Here is a 26,203-nt window from a genome sequence, read left to right as displayed (position 1 = left end):
TTGCTGAAGGGTTGAATGTGAGCGGTGGGGAGGGACAGGTCCTGGTTTTGAGCCTGAGCTCCTGGGAGGTGGGTGGCTGTGTTTAGGACGATGGGAATCGCTGGGTGGGTGGGGGGTCAAGTTTGAGGTGGGGGGCAGTTGGGAGGGGCATGGAAATGAAGAGATCTGTTGCACTTGTTAGCTGGGGATGCGAACGAAACCTTCAGCTTGGAGACGTTGAATAGGCTGTTGGACGTCAGCGTAAGCTGAAGCCAACCTTTACTTTTTATTTAATTTAAGAAAAATGAGATGCGAATTCAAGCCACTTCAAGTTGCCGTTACCTACCAATAAAAGTAGCAGAAATAAAAATGGAAACGATCCAGTGTCAGCAAGCCTACAAGGGACTCGGGCACGTTAATACGGCTACGGTCGTGATAAATTGTCGTAATCCTTCACAAGAACAATTTGCCAGTCTGTCATGAGCCCTATAAGCTCACTCCTGCCCCTTGACGTGGGAACACATTTTGAGGAAATAATTTGTTAAAAAATGTGTACAAAGATAGAGTGGTAGTGGTGCTCCTTTGGGAAGGGTAGTGCTCTTTCTCTTTTTTTTCTTTGAGAGAGAGAGAGAGAGAGGATGAGCCAGGGAGAGGGGCGGAGGGAGGGAGGGGGAGAGAGAGAGAGAGAGAAGAGAGAGAGAGGAGAGAGAGAGAGAGAGAGAGAGAGAGAGAGAGAGAGAGAGAGAATTTTTACCAGGCTCCACACAGCACAGAGACTGACACGGGGCTCAATCCCACGACCCTGGGATCATGACCGGAGCCGAAATCAAGAGTCGGACTCTCAACCGACTGAGCCACGCCCCTGTGTAGTGCTCTTTCAATAATAATAATAATAAAGATTAATTGGAAAATGCAAATCCCTAGAGAAGGGGACTAGCTTACCAAATATATACTCAGTCTTTCTAGCACTTGTGTAGGGTTTCTCTCTATATGGAATTTCTACAGAAATTTGCTGTAGGCACGAAAAATGAGCAACGTGTTGACCACCTCGACATCTGTTTTCGCTGTTTATGCTGAAAGTCGTAAATATACCGCTGTCTTTTTTTTTTTTAACGTTTATTTATTTTTGAGACAGAGAGAGACAGAGCATGAATGGGGGAGGGGCAGAGAGAGAGGGAGACACAGAATCGGAAACAGGTTCCAGGCTCTGAGCCATCAGCCCAGAGCCCGACACGGGGCTCGAACTCACGGACCGTGAGATCGTGACCTGAGCTGAAGTCGGATGCTTAACCGACTGAGCCACCCAGGCGCCCCTGTCTTATTTTTTTTAAAACCATTCCATCCTCTTTTGACTTTGCACTTCTTTCTGCCTGGCAGTGTTCTGTGGTCAAGATGCCACGACACAGCAGGCTGCCATGAAGAGTTCACATGCATTGTGGCTTCTCCAATCTTTCCTTCCTTGATCACATTTTCGCCATAAGGTATTGGGCGATATCCTCTTCATAGGACTCGTATTCAAATAAGTTTGCCTTGGGATTTTCAAAAGGTTGGGAAATACTGCCGCTTTGAGAAACTGCTTAGTTGTACCAAGCACCGGCTCATGGAGAGGTTGCTTTTCCCCGGTAGGTGGCGACTTGCGGGCAGGGATTTTGCTGGTAATTTTCAGACAGTGAAGGTAAAACTGAGAAGTAAAACACGGGTGCCTTCGTGAAACGCATTGCCCACGGATAATGTCCTGACTGTCCAGTGAGTGAGACAAAAAGAAAGCTACTCAGCCGCATTGCTTTAAATCCCTGGTAGCTTTTATTGTGTCACAAGAAGAGAAAGCAAGAAGTCTACTGTAGTAGCATTATGGTAAATTAATCCAAGATACAAAGTTGTGTTCCTGGCTGGAAGCGTCTGGAGAGGGGTGTTCAAGAATGTTTCTGGTGCTGAGAAGGGGGCAAAAGACCAGAGGACTGGTCAGCTGGCTCTGCTCACTGCTGTGTGCTTATTTAAAAAAAAATAGCTCCCCCCCCTCCCCACACCCCAAAAAAGCTCCCTTGCTCCTGTCCTCACCAATATATAGAGTTATGTAAATCCATTTGCATGGAAAGGCCTGCTACAAGTCTTTCTTTGGGTTAATTTTTTTTAGTGGCTTTAGAAACACTTTGCTTTTACAAACATTATCAGACAAAGGATGCATTAGTATGACCTCTTGAAATAGGGACAAAAAAAATTAAGACTAGAACTGCCATATGATGTACCTGGTCTGCCATGGATATTTATCTGAAGAATATGAAAACACTAATTTGAAAAGACAGGCCCTTCTGTATTTATTGCAGCATCGTTTACAATAGCCAAGATAGGAAACAACCTAACTGTCCATTAAAGATGAATGGATAAAGATGATGTGGGAGATATGTATATGCACACACACACACACACACACACACACGCACACACAATGGAATAGTACTCAGCCATAAAAAATGAGATCTTGCCATTTACGACAACGTGGATGGACCTTGAGGGCATTATGCTCAGTGAAATAAGTCAGAAGGAGAAAGACAAATAGCATATGATTTCACTCATATGTAGAATCTAAAAGCCAAACCGTATGAAAACAGGCAAACAAAACAAAGCAAGAACAAATCCATAGACACAGAGAACAGATCAGTGGTTACCACAGGGGAAAGGAGATGGGGGTTGAGCCAAAGGGGTAAAGGGGGTCAGTTGTAGGGTGTTGGATGGTAATTAGACTTTTGGGAGTGATCGCTTTGTAGTGCATACGCATGTCAAATTACAATGTTGTACACCTGAAGCTTACAGAATAAAACGATTTTCCTCCTATACCTTAGAACAGATTTTCTTTGAGTGCTGGCAGAAGAGATTCTCCCTCAGCAGGACTCCGGTATGGCCACTAATGTATCATTGCTGAATGGCTATGGCTCTCCAAAAGTCCCTTTTTGTCTGTTCCAAAAGCCCCCAGTACCCCAATAAGCCCTCTAGGACCATCTTGATTTGGAAATTTAGTCATTCTGTGCGTCCTATATTGGCTCTATTCCTGTTACTGCAACACTGACTGCCACTCATTTTAATTATGTGACTTTTAGTTTTTTCAAGATCAGAGCATATGGTCAGCCTCAGTTTTAAAATTGCTGTTTGGGTTAAGGATGTGTCAAAACACGTGAATATTTATCCATGACCTCTTGGCTGGAGAGCCAGGGAATATTTCTATTTGGTCAAGGCTCACTGGGACTGTGTACTAGCCAGGAGCCTGGAAATTGGCTAGGTTGCTTTGATCCATATACATCTCGGCTGCCCCACTGCCTATAAATATGTTGATACAATTTTATACATCTGAAATGCTTTCAAAATGACTACCTTCAAGGTTCAAAGGCCTGGAGAGAAAAGAAAGGCAGCAAAGAACTACTTTGAAAGAGGATATGGAGTTGTGCAGATGGTCCTATTTTTTTCCCCACTGTTTTTAAAAACACGCCTCGTTGAAATGGCTTTGCTGGCACTCCGATAGCAAAGATTTATGAGTGTGAGTAAAAGCGAGAGAGAATGAATGATGGACACTTATGCTTATGATTCAAATGCTTTTAAAGTTGTAAAGTTATACTTTTGATCTGAGAGCCCTGAGATGTAGCAGAGGAATCTCTCTAAGTATCTTCTGAGATGAAGGAAGGTATTAGAGGGACCTTGGACGCAGAATTTCTGGAATTTTCACTGCTGGTTAAAACAACCATTTTACACTTGTGAGAGCATCTCAAGACTGGCTTCTTTTGTCTGTTCTCTTATGCTACTGCGATTTGGTCAGCTTTGCCGCTGGGTATAGAGGCAAGGAAAAAGAGGCGGACAGATGACTAGAGAGGGCAATCTTTTTCTCTGAGAATCTGCTAGAAATGTCCTGGCATTGGGAGCATGTTGAGTGAAATGCCTTGGTAAAGCTGTATACACAAGATACCGCTGGAATGCACACTGTGTAAACATCGTTGAATGACTACAATTTTTTAAGGTTGGAGGAGCTCTCGTTTGCCTCTGCAAAGCTGTTAAGGAATAGGTGGTCTCAGAAGTGTTGCTTTTAGGGGGGCCTGGCTGGCTTGGTTGGCCGAGCATGTGACTCTTGATCTTGGGGGGTTGTGGGTTCAAGTCCCATGTTGGGTGTGGAGATTGCTTAAAAATGAAATCCTTCAACGAAGCAAAACAAAAAGTGTTGCTTTTATTTATTTATTTTTGAGAGGGGAGAGGGGCGGAGAGAGAGAGAGAGAGAGAGAGGGAGAGAGAGAGAGAGAGAGAGAGAGAGAGAGAGAGAATCCCAAGCAGGCTCTGTGCTGTCAGCAGATAGGAGCTTGATCTCACAAACCGTGAGCTCATGACCTGAGCCGAAATCAAGAGTCTGACACTTAACTGACTGAGCCACCCAGGTGCCCCAATGTTTATTTATTTTTGAGAGAGAGAGAGAGCAGGGAGGGAGAAGCAGAGAAACGGGGGGACAGAGGATCCGAAGCAGTCTCTGCGCTGACTGCAGTGAGTCTGATGTGGGGCTCGAACTCTTGAACCGCTAGATCATGACCTGAGCTGCAGTTAGTCAATCAACTGAGCCACCCAGGCGCCCCGATATATGTTTTTTAGACACGTTTTTTTTTTTTTTTTAATTTTTTTTTTTCAAAGTTTTATTTTATTTTTGGGACAGAGAGAGACAGAGCATGAACGGGGGAGGGGCACAGAGAGAGGGGGACACAGAATCAGAAACAGGCTCCAGGCTCTGAGCCATCAGCCCAGAGCCCAACGCGGGGCTCGAACTCACGGACCGCGAGATCGTGACCTGGCTGAAGTCGGACGCCCAACCGACTGCGCCACCCAGGCGCCCCTAGACACGTTTTTAATGGAAGTATAATTGACATAGAGTGTTGTGTTAATTTCAGGTGTACAACATAATGACTCAATGACTTTATACATTACTCAGTGCGCACCACGATAAGTGTGGTCACCATCTGTCACCAAAGAATGCTATTACCATCTTATTGACCATATTCTCCATGCCTCAGTCTTTTTATTTTATTATTGTTTTGTCATCCCTTTTTATTGATGCGTAGTTAACATACAGTGTTATATTAGTTTCAGGTGTGCAATAAAATGATCCAACAATTCTATACACTGCTCAGTGCTCATCACCATAAGTACACTGTCAGTCCCCATGATCTATGTCGCCTATCCCCCCACCTGCCGCCCCTCTGGCAACCCTCAGTTTGTTCTCTGTGTTTAAGAGTCTGGTTTTTTGTTTGTCTCCTTTTTCCTTTCTTTGCTTTGTTTCTCAAGTTCCACATATGCAGTAATCCCAACCTGAAATTTTATCCTGGGGAAATAGTTCAACAGAAGTTTGACTCTAGATTCACAAAGATACATATTAACAATAATAGCCCGTGTTTATTAAGTGTTTACTGTGTGCCAGGCCCCGTTTTTAAGCGCTTTACAATTGCTCATTTGGTCCTTACATCAATGAAATGATACACTGTGGTGATACTTATACTAAATTGAGCAGACTGACGTATGGATGGCTTACACAGTTTGCCCAAAACTACAGCTAGTAAGTGGTGAGAGTTGGGATGTAAACCCGGGCAGTGTGGCTCTAGAACCCACAATCTTATCCCTATACTGTATACTATAAAGGCATTATCCACAATAGAAACAAGGTGAAAATAACCCAGACCCTCCACAAGAGGAATGGTTCTATCAGTTATGGTGAGGTTCTTCGTAAACGAAACATTTCCAAACAATACAGCATGAGCTGAAGACTATTCAAATTCTTGGCATCATGCCCTGAAATTCTTTTTCACTCCATTCTCTAAATGAGGGTGTCCCCCTGGGTTGTGTCCTTAGCCATCTTCTTTCTGGATTTCTCTTTACCCATATGTGGCAAGTTACAATTTCCAAATCACTTTCTCATACATTATATCCCTTGATCCTTAAAGCCTCAGCTGACCCTATAATATTCTCCAGATACTGCTCCATTTCTCCTCCTCGTCCTCCTCCTCGTCCTCCTCGTCCTCGTCCTCCTCGTCCTCCTCCTCCTCCTCCTCCTGCTCTTCCTCTTCTCCTCCTCCTCCTTCAGCTGTACGCCCAGTGTGGGGCTTGAAGTCATGACCCAAGATCAAGAGTCACATGCTCTACTGACTGAGCCAGCCAGGCGCCCCTGCTCCATTTCTTAAAATCCTAATCTACACACCATCTCTGCTTCTCTACTTCTTTTAAACTCTTCAACTTAATACAATCTGGATTTTGCCCTCAACAGTCCACAAGACCATGCTTGCTAAGATCACCAACAGCCTCTAATGCTGCCAAATTCAGTGGACACTTTTTTGGGGGGCCTGGCTGGCTTTGTTGGTAGAGAATGTGACTCTTGATCTTGGGGTTGTGAGTTCAAGTCCCACGTTGGGTGTAGAGATTACTTAAGAATAAAATCTTAAAAACATTTTTAGTGGACACTTCTCTATTCTCCCCTTACTTGACCTCTTTAAAAATTTTTTTAATGTTTATTTATTTTGAGAGAGAGACAGAGCATGAGCGGGGGAGGAGCAGAGAGAGAGGGAGACACAGAATCCAAAGCAGCCTCCAGGCTCTGAGCTGTCAGCATGGAGCCCGATGCGGGGCTTGAACTCACAAACCGTGAGATCATGACCTGAGCCAAAGCCGGATGCTTAACCGACTGAGCCACTCAGGTGCCCCAGTACCTTACTTGACCTCTTAGGAGTAGTCAACACCACTGACTAATCCTCCTTCTTGAAACACTTCTACATGTCTGGCTGCTTCTTCTGTCTTCTTTTTTTTTTTAATTTTTTTTTAACGTTTATTTATTTTTGAGACAGAGAGAGACAGAGCATGAACGGGGGAGGGGCAGAGAGAGAGGGAGACACAGAATCTGAAACAGGCTCCAGGCTCTGAGCTATCAACACAGAGCCCGACGCGGGGCTCGAACTCACGACCATGAGATCATGACCTGAGCTGAAGTCGGACGCTTAACCGACCGAGCCACCCAGGCGCCCCAGCTTCTTCTGTCTTCTTGCTGAGCCCTCCTCCTCATGCTGACTTCTAATTTCCCACGGGGATTGGTTCTATGTTTTCTCATTCCCAGAGGAGCTCATCTGCACCTGTCATTTTATTTATTTTTTAAAAATGTTTGTTTGGTTTTTTTTAATGTTTATTGATTTATTTTGAGAGAAAGAGAGAGAGTCAGAGAGAGAGGGAGAGAAAGAATCCCCAGCAGGCTCTACACCATCAGTGGGACCCCAATGCGGGGCTTGAACTCATGGAATCGTGAGATCATGACCTGAGCTGAAACCAAGAGTTGGATGCCTAACTGCGAAGCCACCCAGTAACCACCCCCCTTTTCTTTTAAAGTTTATTCATTTATTGTGAGAGAGAGTTAACTGTTTATTTATTTATTTTGAGAGAGAGAGAGAACGAGAGAGAGGGTGTGTGTGCATGGAGTCAGGGAGGGGCAGAGAGAGAGGGAGAGAGAGAATCCCAAGCAGGTTAGCCCTGTCAGCCCAGAGCCTGACGCCGTCTCGATCTCATCAACTGTGAGATCATGACCTTTGCCGAAATCGGGAGTCAGATGCTTAACGGACAGAGCCACCCAGGCGCCCCTACACTTGCCATTTTAAACATGATGTATTTGCTGAAGAATATTGCATATAGAAAAAAAAAAAAAAAACCCAAAGGCACAACCAAAAGTTCAGGGAAAACCCAAGGCACAGCGAATAGTTGTGTACACTGATGTGAATAGTTGTGTGAATAGTAGTGTTCACTGATGTACAGTCGGGAGACTGTCAAGAGCCACTGAAATTTTATAAAGAAGGAAGTCCTTGGTTAGCCAAAGGGCTATGCGGTAGAGTGGAACAATAACCCAAAGGGAAACAGACAAGAAATCACACGGTCCCCAAGACAGATGAGAAAGTAGCAGCTTCAATCCCTTAGCAGCTTCAAGAAGAAAATGGAACCTGGTAGGGGCGCCTGGGTGGCGCAGTCGGTTAAGCGTCTGACTTCAGCCAGGTCACGATCTCGCGGTCCGTGAGTTCGAGCCCCGCGTCAGGCTCTGGGCTGATGGCTCGGAGCCTGGAGCCTGTTTCCGATTCTGTGTCTCCCCCTCTCTCTCTGCCCCTCCCCCGTTCATGCTGTCTCTCTCTGTCCCAAAAATAAATAAAAAACGTTGAAAAAAAAACTTAAAAAAAAAAAAAAGAAAACGGAACCTGGCAACAATACCAAAAAAAAAAAAAAAAAAAAAAAATCTAGTGCCTCAGTGGACCATAGGTTCATTATGAACTGACATATGCCTCAGTATTTTTAAAAATTAAGATTGGAAAATTAGCTCCCTATTCTGGGAGAGTATTTTAATTTTAAGATGAAATACTCATGAACATTTAATTTTAAAGCCCACGAACAACAGGGAAAGATATGAGGACAACTGTCTAATTCATTATTGTTACTATTTGGGGGAGCCAGGAGTTGGCCGTGGGGATTTTATTTTATTTTTTAAAAGTTTATTTATTTATTTAAGTCATCTGTACACCCGGCCTGGGGCTTGAACCCACCACCCCGAGATCAAGGGTCACGTGCTCCTCCGACTCGGGGGGGGGGGGCCTGCGTTGGGAACTTTAAAGGGGGTCATTATTGTTTGTTTGTTTGTGTTTTTAAGACCAATCTTGGGAAGGTCAGAAAATAGCTTAGGTGCTTCCTAATCCAGGTGTAGGGTCTCATCCCTGGAGAAAGAGCTGAGAGCAATACTCTAGAGCAGAGAGGTCAAGGACTAGCACGCCAGAGAGTCCTGTAGATGTGTTTATTTGTACTCTGCACTGCTTTTAAATCGTTTCAATTGATTGCCAACATCTGAAAATCAGATTTCACGTAAGGACCTGGATTTCTGGTGCTTCTGGAAAACACGGGCGTTCTGGCCGATCCTGGCCCTTCTTCCCTCATTGCAGCTGGACCTGAGGAGGACTTGCCCTTTGAGATTGGCCCGTTCCTCAGTCTCTGCTCAGTTTACTTTGTTCACTGAGACCGTCTTGCTGTTGGCTGTAGGCATCCGAGTTATGGCTTCTGCTGTAGAATTTACTGCTTATTTTTGCTTCAGTGTGAGACGGAAGCGATAGCCAGTTTTTTGAAAACTGTCAAAAACACGGTTCATCAAACACTTTAAAATGGTATTTGGCTCATTTCTCTCCAAACTTGATAAGAGCCTTTTTTTTTTTTTTTTTTTTTTTTTTTTTTTTTACACTTCAGGAAAGTGGAGAGATGTGGGTAAAGTATAGAAATTTGTTTTGTTATGTAGAAATCATCCTTGTGAGGGGTGTGAGGCATATGTTAAATCTCAAAACGGTGATGATTTTTAGTCGTCTTTGTGAATTTAATTTTAAGTAGAAGAAATTTTTAAATAAGATCTATTTATACTGGTCATAATTTTAAACAAGTGACTAAAAATGCATCTATTAAAAGTTTGATTAAATCAGTAAATGTGTCATTAAAAACTACTTTCCCGGGGCGCCTGGGTGGCTCAGTCGGTTGAGCGTCCGACTTCAGCTCAGGTCGCGATCTCACGGTTCGTGAGTTTGAGCCCCGTGTCAGGCTCTGGGCTGATGGCTCGGAGCCTGGAGCCTGCTTCCGATTCTGTGTCTCCCTCTCTCTCTGCCCCTCCCCCATTCATGTTCTGTCTCTCTCTGTCTCAAAAATAAATAAACATTAAAAAATAATTAAAAAGAAAACTACTTACCAAAAAATTCATAACTCAATTTCTGGACTTTATTCCTGTGCATACATAATTTGCACAAAATTATATCCAAATGACACTGTAATAAGTGGCTTTGAGCAGGTTTGATTTTGTTTTTTAAAGTAGGCTCCCTGGCCAATGTGGGGCTTGAACTCATGACCCTGAGATCAAGAGTTGCATGCTCTACCAACTGAGCCAGCCAGACGCCCATGCTTTTTTCTTATTTTAAATTATTTCTCTAGGATAAGTTTCTAGAGCAGGTTACTTGATAAAGGAGATGAGAATTTTTATGATTCTCGGTTTGTTTGGCTAAATTATTCCAGAAAAAGATGATTTACATGGTCTCTAGCAAGATATGAAGATGCCTGTTTTTTTCTTCCCAAAACTCTCCCAGGAATTGGCTTTTATAACTTTTTATTCGTTTGTGTAAAGACTATTAAATGGAATTGTGTATCTATTTAGTGTTGAGAGAGAGAGAGAGAGAGAGACAGAGCGCGAGCAGGGGAGGGGCAGAGAGAGAGAGAGGGAGACACAGCATCCGAAGCAGCCTCTAGGCTCCGAGCTGTCAGCACAGAGCCCGACGCGGGGCTTGAACTTATACAAATCACAAGATCATGACCTGAGCTGAAGACGTACGCTTAACTGACTGAGCCACCCAGGTGCCCTTGTAATTGTATATCTTGAAACGAATTAAGAGTTCGATACATGTATCAGTTAGCTATTGTTGTGTAACAAACCATCTCCAAACTTAGTGGCTTAAACAACAGGGATTTATTGTTTCTTCCAAGTCTATAGGTTGGCAGGACTGTTGTACTTGCTCACGTGTCAGTGGTCAGTTGGTGGGTTGGCTGGGGGCTGGCTGGTCTAGGACATCTTCCGAAATCAAGAGTCAGACGCTTAACCAACTGAGACACCCAAGCGCCCTGACTCTATCTCTTGATAGCAGTAACTCAAAGTCACATCGCAGAGTGTAGATACGGGGCTGGGTGGAAACTTGCGATTACTTTTACAACTCTTATACCACCACATTCAAATGACTGTTGTCCTTCAAAGTTGTCATCTTTCAAAGCTCTACACTCATTCCAACGATGTACCCACGAATTAAAAAAGCAAGAATCAGAGCCTTTATTAGAATCTCCTTTTTTGGGGGGAGGCGGTTATAAGCCAGTTAAGAAAATCAGTTTGTTTTTTATAGTCAACCATTTTATTCAACGTTCTTGATTCTAGGTCATTTTTTTTTTAATTTTTATTTATTTTTGAGACAGAGACAGAGCATGAACGGGGGGAGGGTCAGAGAGAGAGGGAGACACAGAATCTAAGCAGGCTCCAGGCTCCGAGCTGTCAGCACAGAGCCCGATGCGGGGCTCGAACTCACAAACTGTGAGATCATGACCTGAGCCAAAGTCAGACGCTTAACCGACTGAGCCACCCAGGCGCCCCAATTCTAGGTAATTTTTGATAATTTCTAAATATCAAATCCATGATAAAAGAATTTCAAAATTGACCCCCGTCAAGGCTATTTAAAAGAATGTAACCCGGACTTTGAAATCAATCCAAAAGGAAGCATTCTGAAATGTTTAAGACAAAGGCTTGTCACTGGAATAAATGGGGAGAGCATGACAAACCTGATCACTTTGAAGTGGTTAACTACTCTGTGTGTATTTTTTCTGGAAGGTTTTTTAAAAGCCGTTGCTTTGAATTAGGTTGTGTAAACAAATACCTACTGACTGTAGATGAATTTGGGAGTTCTGTGTATCTTGGTTGAATATCACATTAATTTTTCTCCCCTAAAGGAGCTTAGCGTTGACTCTCATTTAGGTTGCACGTTGCAGCAAAGTAACTGGATTTTTTTCCTCATTTTGCTATTTAGATAATGTTTTTGGAGAAAGAGAGCATGTTTGTTTTCATAACACCCCAGTTCAGTGTTGCTATTATAAGAATTTCTAAGAACCTTAATATCTTAGATATAACCTTTGGAGGCCTTTAAAAAAACAGTCTACGCAAACTTTGTCTCCTCAAGGAAATTGACTTGGACTGTCCTTTGTGGACAGTTATTAAAGAATTATGTACCTACAAAGTTAACCAAGATTTAGTAGTGGATTTTGTGTTAGAATTTCTATCATCTGGCCATGTATGCTTGAGTCTAAACCTCTCAGAAGTTGACATTGGAAGTTGACATAAAACATGAGAAACTCAGGCTTTATAGACTCTGGATATATCCACTTTAGAAAAAACTCCTTTATTGGAAAGTGCTATTTGAAGTCAGCAAATAGGAGCAGAAATCCTTGATTCCCAGTATTTGTAATCTTGGGGCACCTTGGGCAGCTTAAAAGAGTTTGTTAATAGGAAATGCCAGCAGGCACTCATGTTTGGGGGATTGTTAGGTCAAGGGCAAATTCACTTGGTCATTCATTAGAAGAGGATGGTTCTTCTGCATTGGAACTTAGAGTTCAGTTTAGTTCATGTCAATAGACTGGGAGCATACGAGTGGATATGTCCACGTAAGACCTAGAAACCAACCTGGACCAAGGATGTTAAATCAGGTGCGTGTTCCCGAATGCGCTATGGGTGTTTTACCCTTGCCTCGTTTCTGTAGTACCCCCAGCCAGTTTTTCTGGGATTTGACCTTTGAGATCAATCATGCAATAGATTGGAGATTTGGGATCTTGGGGTCTCAACGTGTGGGCAAGTCACTGAATTTTTCTGAATCCGTCTGAATTTCCCTATCTGTAAAACAGGCATGAAAATTCTTATAGGTTGCTTCGTGAATCAAATGAGATAAAATAACACTTTTGCCACAAATAAAGAATCATCATAGCTTGTGTGTATTGAGAACTTCCTTTGTGCCGGGCACTATTCTTAAGCTTTCACATGTACTTGCTCGTTGAATCCTCTCAGAAATCCTAGAATCTCAATTTTTCAGTGAAGGAAACTGAAACACAGTACAGTTGGCCCTTGAACAACACAGATTTGAACTGTGCGGGTCCATTTATACACGGATTTCTTTGCGATCAATACAGTACAGTACCATACATGTATTTTCCCTTATGATTTTCTTTTCTTTTCTTTTTTTTTTGAATGTTTATTTATTTTTGAGAGAGGGAGAGAGAGCGTGAGTGGGGGAGGGACAGAGAAAGAGGGAGACACAGAATCGGAAGCAGGCTCCAGGCTCCGAGCACTCAGCTCAGAGCCCGATGCGGGGCTCGAGCTCACAGACTGTGAGATCATGACCTGAGCCGAAGTCGGCCGCTTAACCGACGGAGCCACCCAGGCGCCCCTTTTCTTTTTTTTTTTAAGTTTATTTATTCACTCAGAGAGAAAGAGAGAGAGTGCGCAAGTGGGGGAGGGGCAGAGAGAGAGAGAGAGAGAGAGAGAATCCCAAGCAGGCTCCTCCTCACTGTCAGCACAAAGCCCAGCGTGGGGCTCGAACTCATGAACCGTGAGATCATGACCTGGCCGAAGTCAGACACTTAACCGACCGAGCCACCCAGGCGCCCCTTCTTCTTCTTCTTCTTCTTCTTTTTTTTAAAGTAACCTCTACACCCAATGCGGTGCTCAAACTCAGAACCCCGAGATCGAGAGTTGCATGCTCCACTGTCTGAGCCAGCCAGGCGCCCCCATTTTTTTCCTTCCTTCTGATTTTCTTCAGAACATTTTCTTTCCTCTAGCTTACTTCATTGTAAGAATACGGTATATCATCCATATAACATGCAAAATATGTGTCCCTCGATTGTTTCTGTTGTCGGTAAGGCTCTGGTTAACAGTAGTTGGGTTGGGGGGCAGCCAAAATCATGCGTGGATTTTCAACCGCATGAGGGTGAGGGGGGTTGGTGCCCCTCACCCCCGTCCCGTTCAAGGGCCAACTGTATACGGAAACTTTGAAACCCCTAAAACACATTAAACGAATGCGAGCTGTTGTCTTCAGTCTCCCCAAAGTGTGCTTTCCCCTATCAGTTGACCTGAAGTCCAGGAATGCTAGCAGCCTTCGAAGTCCAAATCCGTGTTTTGCTCCATCTGTATGAAAATGTTCTCTCTCACCCTCTAAGGTTTCCGGGGGCTACCATGACGGTCACCGTGGTGTATGATAACTCTGAGGCCACAGAGCTCTGTGCAGCTCAGCACCTCTACCTCAAGCCCATAGCAAAACTGATGATCAATGTATTGCTCCCAGAGAGCTCAGAACCCATGAGACCCTTCTCCAACTGGGAAGTTCTCGACCAGCTTAAGAGCCTAATTTGCCCTGATCAGTTCACCACAGTCCGGCTCTCTAAGAGTACCAAGGACTTCATCCGGTTCGAGGGGGAGGCCGAAACGCGAAGTCTGGTTCAGATCTTGAAGGCAAAGTTACATGGAAAGATCATCAAGCTAAACGGTTTGAAAACAGACTTAAAAGTAGTGGCTACGGACGCCCAGGGAGAGTGGGAGCGCTTCCCCAGGGAGAAGGAGGCCTCGTCGAGTGATGGGGCTGAAGAGCAGGACCAGGATAAGAGCCCCGACTCTATATATTTTGAAGGCTTGCCCTGCAAGTGGTTTGCACCTAAAGGTTCCAGCGGGGAGAAGCCCTGTGAAGAGATCCTCCGGGTGGTCTTTGAAAGCTTTGGGAAGATCAAGAATGTGGATATCCCTATGCTAGACCCCTACCGAGAAGTGACGACTGGTGGGAACTTCGGGGGCTTCGGCTTCGGCTTGCAGACGTTTGAGGCCTTTATACAGTACCAGGAGTCGACGGACTTTGTGAAAGCCATGGAGTCCCTTCGAGGTATGAAGCTAATGCTCAAAGGAGACGATGGGAAAGCTCTGGCCTGTAACATCAAGGTAAGAAGGAGCCAGAATTTCTTTCATTCCCCACTGTCCAGGTGGTCCTGAGCAAAAGCTGGAAGGAAGCATCTAGAATAAATTTCCTTAGACCCCACCAGGCTCTGATTGACAGCTAATGTGGAGATTTGTGTTGTCACTAATAAATGGATGTTTAGGAATAAAAATAATCCGGATTTGAACATTCTCTGCTAGCAGGCATGCTGCTGGCTGGGGTTTTGTTATTATCCGGGGTTCTGCCCTAACTTCTCCAGGGCACTGAAGAATTCCTCTGGCCCTTATGGAACTGTCTCGTATGCCTGTTCTATTTGACGAGTTGCTGAGAGAGAGGGATACATGCAGTTTGAAACCACAGGAGAGCGGTTTACTCCCTCTGTCCTCTTGGGGCAACAGCTTACATTTTCAGGATGTCCGTCAGGTAAATTGTTGGAACGTAACCTCAACAAGCTTGGATGCTTTCCTTTCAAGATCATCCTGTCTGTCCAGTCATGCCACCTCATCGATGTCTGAATGCTTGGCCATCTTCTTAGAGAGAGTGCGTGCAAGTGGAGGAGAGGGGCGGGGGGGGGGGAGGGAGGGGGGAGGAAGGGAGGGGGGAGGAAGGGAGGGGGGAGAGAGAGAGAGAGAGAGAGAGAGAGAGAGAGAGAATATCTTAAGCAGGCTCTACACTCAGCGCAGAGTCCAACCTGAGGCTTGATCCCACAACCCTTTGATCATGACCAAAATCAAGAGTCAGACGTTCAACCGACTGAGCCACCCGGGCACCCCTAAAATATATCTTTTTAAATTAGGAGCTATTCAGCCAGACAAAAGATATAACACGTACCATGGTGACCACCCATGTACCCATTGCCCGGCTTACAAAAGAAAACATCACCAGTGAGATGAGACCCCATTCCCCTTCCTCCCCTCAAAGATAGCCATGATTGTGAATTTGGTGTTTATCATTCTTGTGTATATTTAAAAGGGCTATTTCTGTCTCCTTTTATTTTTCGAGCAAATTTGTTTGTAGTGCCTCGATCTGACTTTCACTGTATTTTGAGATTTGCAAAGTAGCTTAATAATCACTACAGTCCGATGTCTGTGTCCCATTAGGTCAGTTTTCTTGCCTCTTCGCTCCCCGCCCCCTCTGCTCCCCCCCCCCATTTTTTGACTATTTTTGTCTCTGATGATTAAAAAAAAAAATACATGAACTCAGTTGATTGCTATAACAAACCAGAGGTAATATACTCACATCCCTCAGACCCTGTGCCCAAAATGACACCGTGATGTCATCTATAGCTATATTAGAGCTCCTCAAGGGTTCTGCCAAAGGAAATTCGACAGGGCTGTTTGGCAGGTGACCACGAAGCAGCGGAACCATCTGGACACTGGGATGCAGAGAGGGCATTTTGAACTCCTTGGGTTTTGGATGGTAATGTACATACCTGTTCCATCTCACTGACCTGGGACATACCCAGCCAGCTGGCAAACTTTTCTAATGAAGCTCTGCATTGTTTGTGGGCAGGTTATGTTTGATAGGACCAAACATTTCAGCGAAGGAGCCATAAGGAGGAGAAATCAAGAAAGGCTAAAATTACAAGAACTAGAGGAAGAAAGGAAAAAAGAAAAGAGGAGAGACGAGGAAGAGGCTGCGAGGTGAGGAGACCGACTTTAACAAAGAGGGTTTTTCACTTCCGATGAGTGGATTTTTTCCCTTTGGGTGAATAGGTGACAATGAGGTGGGGGGCAGTAGGAATTGCTGCAGGTTGGAAAATTCTGTGGAAGCCTATCGTCTTCCGACTGTGCTGTTACAAGACCAAAATGGCCAGACAACTGAAAACAGGAAACTTAAAAAGAAGGTTCTCGGGGAGAACAAGTAATGAGCTAGATTAAGATATCTGGGAAGAAAGGATTCAAAAAGAAAGGATCAGGGGCTTTTAGAATGAAAATCCTAGCCCACCAAATTAACAAGTATACCAATTTACCCCCCACTTTACCAAATTTTACCTTGCCTACCAATTTAAATAAAAACAAATTCTTTCTAGGACTGGAAAAGATTTTCTTCCACAAAATGCTCAGCAGTCAAACCAACTGACAGGCAGGAAGGCATGTATTTCTTGGCATTCTATTTCCTGTTGGCCTAAGGTCTTTCGGTGAAATTAAGGAGCCCCCATGTTTATTTCTTTGAGCTTCTCCTCGTCTTGAAATTAGGGACTTGGGCCTAGAAAGGGCGATTGGATTGCCAAAGGTTTGCCACGAAGGTACAAATGGGCTGGAACTACAGGGCTCTCAAAACAAGTCTTACGTGGGGCGCCTGGGTGGCTCGGTCGGTGAAGCGTCCGACTTCGGCTCGGGTCATCATCTCACAGGTCCATGAGTTTGAGCCCCGCACTGGGCTCTGTGTGGACAGCTCGGAGCCTGGACCCTGCTTCAGAGTCTGTGTCTCCCTCTCTCTCCACCCCTCCTCCGTTCACGCTTTGTCTCTCTGTCTCAAAAATAACATAAACATGAAAAAATTAAAAAACAAACAAACAAGTCTTACCTCTTGGCCCCTCCACTTCCATGTTTATTCTTGCAGTCTTTCATGTGAATTATAGCGGTTCAAAAACGGAGAGAAAGGGTACCCCTTCATGGACCTTTCACTTTTTTGGCCGGTGGGGTAATAGGAGTTGATTGAGATCATGTCTGTGAAACTTGGCCAGAAATTGAGCCCAGTCAAGGTAACTGTCGCCCCAAATTTCTGGACAAAACATGCAGTTTAGATAATCCTTCAGCTTTTGGCTAAGTCCTCACTCAGGTAACTGTCCCTTCTTTCTCCTTCCCCACGTTTCCATAAGGGCCTAACCAAAACCGTTTCATTTTTCACAGAACAGCTATAAACAAAGCCCATATTCTTCTTCTTTTTTTAAGTTTATTTATTTATTTTGAGAGAGAGAGAGAGAGAGAGAGAGAGAACGAACACAAGCAGGGAAGGGGCAGAGAAGAGAGAATCCCAAGCAGGCTCCACGCCATCAGCGCAGAGCCCAACTCGGGGCTTGAACTCACGAACTGTGCGGCCCTGACCTGAGCTGAGATCAAGAGCCTCACGAACCGTGCGGCCCTGACCTGAGCTGAGATCAAGAGCCTCACGAACCGTGCGGCCCTGACCTGAGCTGAGATCAAGAGCCTCACGAACCGTGAGGCCCTGACCTGAGCTGAGATCAAGAGCCTCACGAACCGTGAGGCCCTGACCTGAGCTGAGATCAAGAGCCTCACGAACCGTGAGGCCCTGACCTGAGCTGAGATCAAGAGCCTCACGAACCGTGCGGTCCTGACCTGAGCTGAGATCAAGAGCCTCACGAACCGTGCGGCCCTGACCTGAGCTGAGATCAAGAGCCTCACGAACCGTGCGGCCCTGACCTGAGCTGAGATCAAGAGCCTCACGAACCGTGAGGCCCTGACCTGAGCTGAGATCAAGAGCCTCACGAACCGTGCGGTCCTGACCTGAGCTGAGATCAAGAGCCTCACGAACCGTGCGGTCCTGACCTGAGCTGAGATCAAGAGCCTCACGAACCGTGCGGCCCTGACCTGAGCTGAGATCAAGAGCCTCACGAACCGTGCGGTCCTGACCTGAGCTGAGATCAAGAGCCCAACGCTTAACTGACTGAGCCACCCAGGTGCCCCAAAGCCTGTATTTTTCTAAGCCAGTATGTTTTTATGATAGTGTACTGTGTTAAGTACCAGTTCTCATCCGTAAGATTTTCTGAGTGCCTTGACTTCCCTGTTTTATAAGCCAAGGTGAAGTCAACTCCACGGAAGGTTTTGATCTCAAGAGAAATGAAATCAGCACTGCGACAGCTGAGTCCACGAGCTGGACTGCTTGCGGTTTGAGGAAGTGGGGACTTCTAGAAGCCCCTCCTTTGAATTCTGGAGCCTTCCTTTTGTACACTCTCTCCTGTACATGCGTCTAACCAACCAGCTCAATTTTGTGTCCTTCTGTTTCGACTGATGCACATGGAGCCTTTTTTTTTTTTTAAGTTTATTTATTTATTTTGAGAGGGCGAGATCAGGGGAGGGGCAGAGAGGGAGAGGGAATTCCAAGCAGGCTCTGCGTTGTCAGCCCAGAGCCCGACGCAGGGTTCGAACTCACGAGCCATGGGATCATGGCCTGAGCCGGAATCAAGAGTCAGAGGCTTAACTGACTGAGCCACCCCGGTGCCCCGTGCGTGGTGTCTTATTCCCTAAGTTGTCTGTGTCAGGCCCTGGGGTTCGCACTGAGTGATTCCTGGAAACCTAAACGATCCATCCTCCCCGGGCAGTGGGGAGGGAGCTGGAAGGGGAGCAAATACCTAATAAATACCTTCTGAATGACTGAATCTTCATCATTGTCCAGGAAAAGGAAAGAGGAGGAGAGGAGAGCCCAGGAAAAGAGGAGGAGGGCCAGGGTCAGGCGGCGAGCCCTGAAGGAAAGAGACAGACACCGGCAAAGGAAACAGAAGGAGCCAGCCAAAGCTGAAGCTGCGCGTGAGCCCGACTCTTGGGAAGAGTGGGAGGAGAGGAAGTGCCTGCTGGCTCAGAGGAGGGGGGAGGCCCTTCGGTTGCTACGCGTCCTCTTGAGGAAAATTGCAGTAAGGCTCTTTCTCGATCAGCCATCACTTTTGGTAGGTACTGATCTTTCTGAGGCACACTTCTACGCTGAAGCAGTGGCCTGTTTCAAATCGACTCCATGGAAGACTCTTTGCCTTCCTTGGGATTCGTTTTCAATAGGCTGATCTCCAGTAGCCCAGTTGTGGATTTGCGAAAGAGGTACCCAAATTGTCCAAAGCACTCGTGTCTCACCCTTACCGTCTGGCACACTGTGTGCTCCCGAACTCCAGGATGGTCTGACCCAGAGCCCTATAGCTAGTGTATCTTCTCTGAGTTTCTCGTGGATATAACGGAAGGCGCCAGGGCGAGGGAAGGGGTGTTAGGTGCGTAGCCTTCCATTAACTTGTCCGTTCATCTGCAACAGGTTTGGATGGGAAGGAAGAACCTTGAACAGAGACCTTAGGGTAGCAGGTTCATGTTAGTCTAGTCTTACACTATTTGCTAAGGAATTTCTCACATCACAGAGCAATTGTTTTGTTTGGAGAGTTTCCGTTTGGGAGTTTTGGGTTTTGCTGTTGTTGTTGTTGTTGTTGTTGTTGTTTTTGGCTTTTGCCCCACTTTACTGACCTCCTAAAGATAACCAGGCTCCACAGATATCCTGGAGTGAAGGTCAGAAAGGTTCCCAAATTATTAATTTAAAAATGCATATTCAGTGTTTTTATTTATTTTTTTTTTTTGAGAGAGAGAAAGAGCAAGAGAGAGAGAGAGAGGGAGAGCAGGGGAGGAGCCGAGAGAGAGGGAGACAGAGGATCCAAAGCAGGCTCCTCGGTGACAACAGAGAGCCCCTTGCGGGGCTCGAACTCACGGACGGTGAGATCAGACCTGAGCTGAATTTGGACGCGTTACCGACTGAGCCCCCCAGGCGCCCCTTCAGTGTTTTTAAAGACGAAGAGTAAATGGCCTCAGTATCAGAGGCCGCTCATTAGTGTGGACAACCGACCCGAGTGAAATCAAGATCAGAAAACTCTCACATAGACTTTCTAATAAGGCTAGCTGAATCTTTTAAATGTACCTTACTGATCTCTGGGGGCGACCCCCTTTTTAAGAATTTACCTTTTTACACGTGTGTGGTGCCTAATCCTTGGCCCCACTGATACCACACACTGATTGCGTGCGGTCCTCAGGTTTGGATCCCGGGTAACGGGTGGGCACTGTCCCGACTGACGCGAGCCGTCAGTGAGGGCACAGTGCACACTCTCCCCGAGGGGTGGGGCCCGTGGGCAGCACCTTTAACCCGCCCTTTGGTTGTGCAGAGCAGACAACACAGGCAGAACCACTGGCGTGGTCGTGTTTTCTACCTGTCATCTTGCTTCTGAATGAAGCAGGGGAGAGGGGACAGCTCAGGGATGTCCTCCCCTACAATCCACGGGAAGAGGCTGGAATGAAAAACAGAAAGGCGGTTCATGTTTTAGGCCAGGCGATTCCCTTTTAGACACACATCGCACCCATCAGTCTCTTCTTGTTCTAGGATTTTCTGGGAAGGCTGTAGAGCATGTCTCCTTTTACTGTCCCCAGCCCCTAGCGTAAGACCCGGAACAGTAAATGCTCGCCAGTTTGCGCACATATAAAGGAAAGGGTCGTGTGCTCTGAAGGCGTGTAAACGGTCGAGCACAGACCTAGTGTTTGCGTTAGCCCGAGACACTTCATTCGTGCCTCTTCTCTCCTCAGTGCGATGTTGTTCCTAGTCTGGATCCACCTTACAGCTTAGAAACCACTTCAGAACCATGCCAGAAAGCCCAGTTTTCTTTGAAATGTTTAAACCGTTACAGTTTTCATGTGAGGTGTTTAACCTTTTTCTTTAAAGGAATCCACCCAGTTTAACCCACAGGGGGTAGACGATCCAAGCCCCAGAGCGAACCAGACTCCAGGGAACACGTTGGAAACTCTGAAGAAAGAAGAGCTACACAGCCAGTACCTTCAGAATCAAGAAGAAGTGCCAAGATATCAGGTTGCCAAGTTACACCATAAACAAAAACAAAAAATGAAGAAAATAAATAGGGCTCACTTACATCAATCTCCCCACCACCTTAGGAGAAAAGAAATAAGCTCTTCAGCTAGAGGAGCAAGAGCTGGAAAATCATTAGCTGATGGATACAACGATGGTTCGGTCTCTGACCAGAGTTCTCTGCAGAATGCAACAGTCCAAGGTCAGCCTCTTGAGAAAGAAGACCACAGCAATTCTCATAAATCCAATTCCTCCAGATTGTTTGAGCGAGGGCGTGGCAGGAAGCAGAAGATCTATGAAACAGATGAATTTATTGATTACATGTTAAACTGCTATCAACCTCCAAGCCATGCCCGTATCTGCCTAGAACCAAGTGGCCCAGAAAGCACGCGTGAGTGGCAGAGGGCTGTCCATGCTAAGGGAAATGGATTGCGAGTCACTCTGAGAAAACGTAACTATCACTCCACCAGCCTGAACCCAGTGCAAACCCTGGCAACAACACGACAGGCTCAAAAAGATGATGGCTGCTCAGAGATTTGTACTCGGGGTCCTGAGCATAAACCACAAAAGAGAGGAAGAGCGGATCATGCCAGAGAAAGTCGCAAGGAGTTAAATCATTGCAAGGACACAGCCAGTGAGGCTGGTGGTCATTTGTCCCCAGCTGATGCAATGAGCCATCTGTCGGAAGAGATTTATGCTTACGAGGTCAGAGTTTCCAAATCCACCAGTCAAAGCCAGGATTCCTCACCCAACAGGTCAGCAGACTTAGAAATGGAGTTGACCGATTTCTTAGAGGAAATCAGTAGTGATTCTGAATGCTTCAGCGAAATCCTTAGCATAAAGAAAGAAGACAATGAGAAATCTGTGACTACGAATGATAGCTCCCCAGAAAAAAGATCTCTTGATGCTGCTGAAATTATCACTAGCCATCAAGAAGTTAGGTCAAGTCCGCAGACCTGGTGTTCAGAGTGGAACCGTGAGGGCGAGGAACGCTACTCTAAATACGAGCTTTGGAAACCAGTCAAGAGGTCCAGGTATGAGCTGACATGCCCATGGCTTGAAGGTGAAAACGGTTCCATGAGAGGTGAGAAGAACAACAGCCGAAACAGGGAAACACTGGCCCCCAAATATTTGTTTGATGAAGGCTACTGCCGCGGATCCAGCCCCAGTGATCTGTTAGACGACAGGGTAAGAAAGAGGAGGAGGTTCGATGATAGCGCATTCGGCCAGAACGCGAACTACAGGCCCCCTCATGTGCCAATGACATCATCAAACAGCGCCGATGTTTTCTACTTGAGGGGTTTCCCCCCAAGAAGAAAGACCCCCTGGAGGCCAGACTACAACCAGGAGGTGAGAAGGTTCAAAAGATATGAGAATTCTAAAGATTCCAGGCTGAATTCTGATAATTATTCTATTAGACGCAACAGTCAGGAGCACGCGGACTATGGCAGCTATTCACAAAACGGCTACACTAGTCCTCTGTATTATCAAATGTTTTGAAGTTCTTTCAGTTCAGAAAACGCTCTCATTCGCAGCAAACAAATTGCAAGAAGAAGACTTAAAACCAAATATAGCGATGTAGTTGGCAACTACAGAGCAAGAGAGCGACACTTAAAAGCTTGAGCAAGGTCAAATGCAAAAACCTTGTTTCTCTTGCCAAAGCATAAAGCATAAATGACTGCCAGTGTGCTGGCAAACTTTAGAAATAAAAAACATCCAGACTCTGAAGGTTGGTAAAACAGTGTGCCCGCAAAACTTCTTGATCCGAGGACAGACATTTCTACGGTTCAGCCGCGACTTTAACTGGGTGCCAGCGAGGGAGCAAATGAACGTTGAGAGGAGTTGAGATGGCCCTCTGTGGCTCTTTAGCTGTTCTTACAGCATCATTTAGTGTCATTTATCTTCAAAAGGGACAACAGCGCATGAAATAAGGTCTTTTTATACCTTCTTCGCCTTGGTCAGAAACACCACGTGCAGCGACGAAACTTTCCTGACTTTTATCCAGAAATGGCTGTGGGTGACAGAAGGGATGACAGCAAGGACATACCAGAGACTCCTTCACGACATCGGAAGGTTACGTGACCACCCACCAGAGGGAAATTAATCTTTTAAATATGTTCACAGTACTCAAAGAGTTGTCCTTTTAGAAACAAAGTTTGGAAGACGAAACTAAAAGGGGCTCGGATTGTCCCTTGACGTTTAAACGGATGGTGGACCATTTGCAGAGTTTTGTTTCGTTCTTTCTTTTTTGTTCTTGTGTGTGTGTGGTTTTTTTTTTTTTTTTGAAGAACCCCACGTCATTCCATCCTAGAGAAACAAGAGAATGGAAATAAAAGAACCGGTGGGATTTGCAAAAGGAAATGCCGAAAGATCCTGGGCCACCGATACCAGCACTTTGGGAGGACAGGACGTGGCAGTATTTCATTTCAGGTTGTGTAATCCTTTCACTCAGGGTTGGGTGACATCAGTTTGTAACAAGCCGCTGACTATCCCCAAACCGACTTTTGATAACACGTTAACAAGTGCCTCCCCAATCCTCAATAACGCCATGGAGTTAAGAGTCGAGGGCAAAGCCCTAGTTTTCTAGCTGGGGAAAAATGGTACGCGTGAAGGCTTTGTAAACTCGTAACATAAGCAGTTTCTCTTTTTACCTACTGGTTTTGGACTTCTTGACTATGTTTTTAAATTGAGATCTTTTATAGATTCATAAAGACTTACATCTTAACGCAGTGCATGTTCTATTAAAAGCTCGGCTGATTCATTCCGCCTTATATCGGATTTAGGACCCTCAGGGGCAGTAGATGACCTTTTTTTCCCCCACCCCCAGCCAAGCTCTCCCTGACTCGGCAGTTGAAGACATCGATGAGATCAGACCGGCTGGCAGGACGAGAGGGTGATTTTCATTCACAGAAGTAGTGGAAGGCAACATCTCCCTGTGACATGATTCATTTCAGTCTTCACTTGATATTCTGTGGAAAAGTACCAGCCGGTAGAGGCAAGGTGGAATGCCAGTCAGTGTGGTTGCCCCGAGTGACGAGGCACGTTAAGTGCTCATAACCAGCCAGCCACTCGAGCAACCTGATCTCTAAAGGGGCCCCAAGATCTTCTAAGTTACCGGAAGTAAGAACCACACGTTGTTTCATTGATCTCTTCTCCTCCCATTTAAGAGAGCTACGCTAGTACGTGCGAAAGTTTACAAGTAATGTAGTGGATTGTGTTTATCATTAAGGAGATGATAACCAGCGGACGGTTCGTTGGTTCTCTTGTATTCGGTTCCACTTTCAACCTAGTGACTCTGCCGTTAAAACTAGGTTTGGCTTGTCAAATCTGAAAAATCGTTTCGTGGGGTGAGTGCCTTTTCTCCTCTGAAGACTAGCAGTGACTATTAATGTTCAAAGTACTGTTGTCCAGAGTAGCCTTTTAAAGTGCTAAGAGCTTGTATTTTGTCAGACAGCTTTTGGTAACTAGGTGTTTTTCTCCTCCTCTGCCTCCTCCTTTTTTCATGCTCCATGCCATTGAAACCAAGAACACTATGGGTTCGTAATGGAAAGCAGTTATGGTTGTTTGGAAAACAAATCTTCATTTCTGCTGTCACTAGATAATTTTTCTTTGCAGAGATTTTGGGGCATGAAAACAATTTGCTGCTCAGTAACCAGGCATAAAAAATAAATTGCAGAATACAGCATGTGCAATTTTTTTTTTTTTTTTTTGGTATAATAGAACCGGTGCTAAGTCCCTTCTATCTAATATTTTTGTCTGGTTTTGTTTGTTTGCTAAATACCATCCTGGGACCTAGAAGTTAGTAAAAATACTGATTTCATGTTTACTTTCTGTACCACCTTCAATTTTTATATGTCTTATAGTAATGAGTTTTAGATTTAAATAAACTTCTTTTGTGTGTGTGTGTGTGTGTGTGTGCGCATAGGCCTTAAATGAGGAAGAGAACAATGTATCCTATACTTTTCAATGGAGTGAGTGGCTTAGTAAGCAATGAGATAGAACCGAAAATATTGTGATCACTTTCTATTAGTTCTAGTTACTTAGTTATTCTTTGTTGTGCTGTTATTTAAGTGGTGCAAGAGTTTTTTCTCACATCTTTTTTCTATGTCTTATTAAGTAAGTAAGGGCCTGAACTTTAAATTTTGTCTTTTTAGACAGACATCTCCATGTTTTTCCTCGTATGTGCTGATAGTGCTTTACGAAAACTAAAAACCTGTCAATGTATTTTTGTTCAATTTGTTTGAATTTCTCAGGTAGAAAGCCATGTAACCTGGTAATTTTGAAAGTAAGAACCAAATAAACGCATTTTTTGTGTGGCAAAGACTGTTTAGAATGTGAACTCTTAAACGCTAATAATTTCACCGGGGCGGGGTGAGTTTCTACTTGTAGGATGCCGCTTTGCACTAATGTTGTCGATCCTCATTTGCATTGTTAGAGAAATAATACATATTTAATTTTCAGATATATTAAAAATAAAATGGTCATAGTGACTACCTACTGCCTGTTCATTTACCACGTGCATCATCTACATTTTCTGTGAAAATCTACGTGCCCAGTTTTTGGGTTGTTTTTTTTAAGTTTCATTCACTCATTTAAGTTCTCTCTACACCCGGCATGGGGCTCCAGCTCATGACCCCGAGATCAAGAGTTGCGCACTCCTCCGACCGAGCCAGCCGGGCGCCCCTATCCATGTCCAGTTTTAGTCTTGCTCCTATGTGGGGGTCTGTTGAGCACTCGACTTCAGCTCAGGTTGGGATCTCGCAGTTCTTGGGTTCGAGTCCTGCGTCGGGCTCTGTGCTGACAGCTCTGACAGCTCGGAGCCTGGAACCTTCTTTGAATTCTGTGCCTCCCTCTCTCTCTGCCCCTCCCCTGCTCCCACTCTGTCTCTCTCAAAAATAAATGTTAAGAAAAAAATTATAGGGGCACCTGGGTGGCTCGGTCAGTTAGGTGACCGATTTCGGCTCAGGTCGTGATCTCACGTTTTGTGGGTTCGAGGCCCGAGTCGGGCTGTGCTGACAGCTCAGAGCCTGGAGCCTGCTTCGGACTGTCTCCCTCTCTCTCTCTTCCCTTCCTCCTCCCCTACTCCTGCTCTGTCTCTATGTCTC

General features: G+C 45.2%; 1 protein-coding gene across 1 annotated transcript in view; it reads left to right on the top strand.

Annotated features, from left to right (window-relative positions):
* The window catches only part of LOC122477767 (A-kinase anchor protein 17B-like), a 30,387-nt gene extending 4,796 nt beyond the window's left edge, over nt 1-25,591 (top strand). Inside the window, exons 3-6 of the mRNA XM_043571123.1 lie at nt 13,777-14,545; nt 16,053-16,183; nt 18,900-19,134; nt 20,958-25,591. Of these exons, the coding sequence (XP_043427058.1) occupies nt 13,793-14,545; nt 16,053-16,183; nt 18,900-19,134; nt 20,958-22,598 (2,760 nt within the window). The 5' untranslated portion in view covers nt 13,777-13,792 and the 3' untranslated portion in view covers nt 22,599-25,591. The remainder of the gene's footprint in view (nt 1-13,776; nt 14,546-16,052; nt 16,184-18,899; nt 19,135-20,957) is intronic.
* Nucleotides 25,592-26,203: the final 612 nt, after the last annotated feature.

The sequence above is a fragment of the Prionailurus bengalensis genome, chromosome X, assembly GCF_016509475.1.
Source record: "Prionailurus bengalensis isolate Pbe53 chromosome X, Fcat_Pben_1.1_paternal_pri, whole genome shotgun sequence".
Taxonomy (NCBI): domain Eukaryota; kingdom Metazoa; phylum Chordata; class Mammalia; order Carnivora; family Felidae; genus Prionailurus; species Prionailurus bengalensis.
This window is presented reverse-complemented; position numbering and strand designations above follow the sequence as displayed.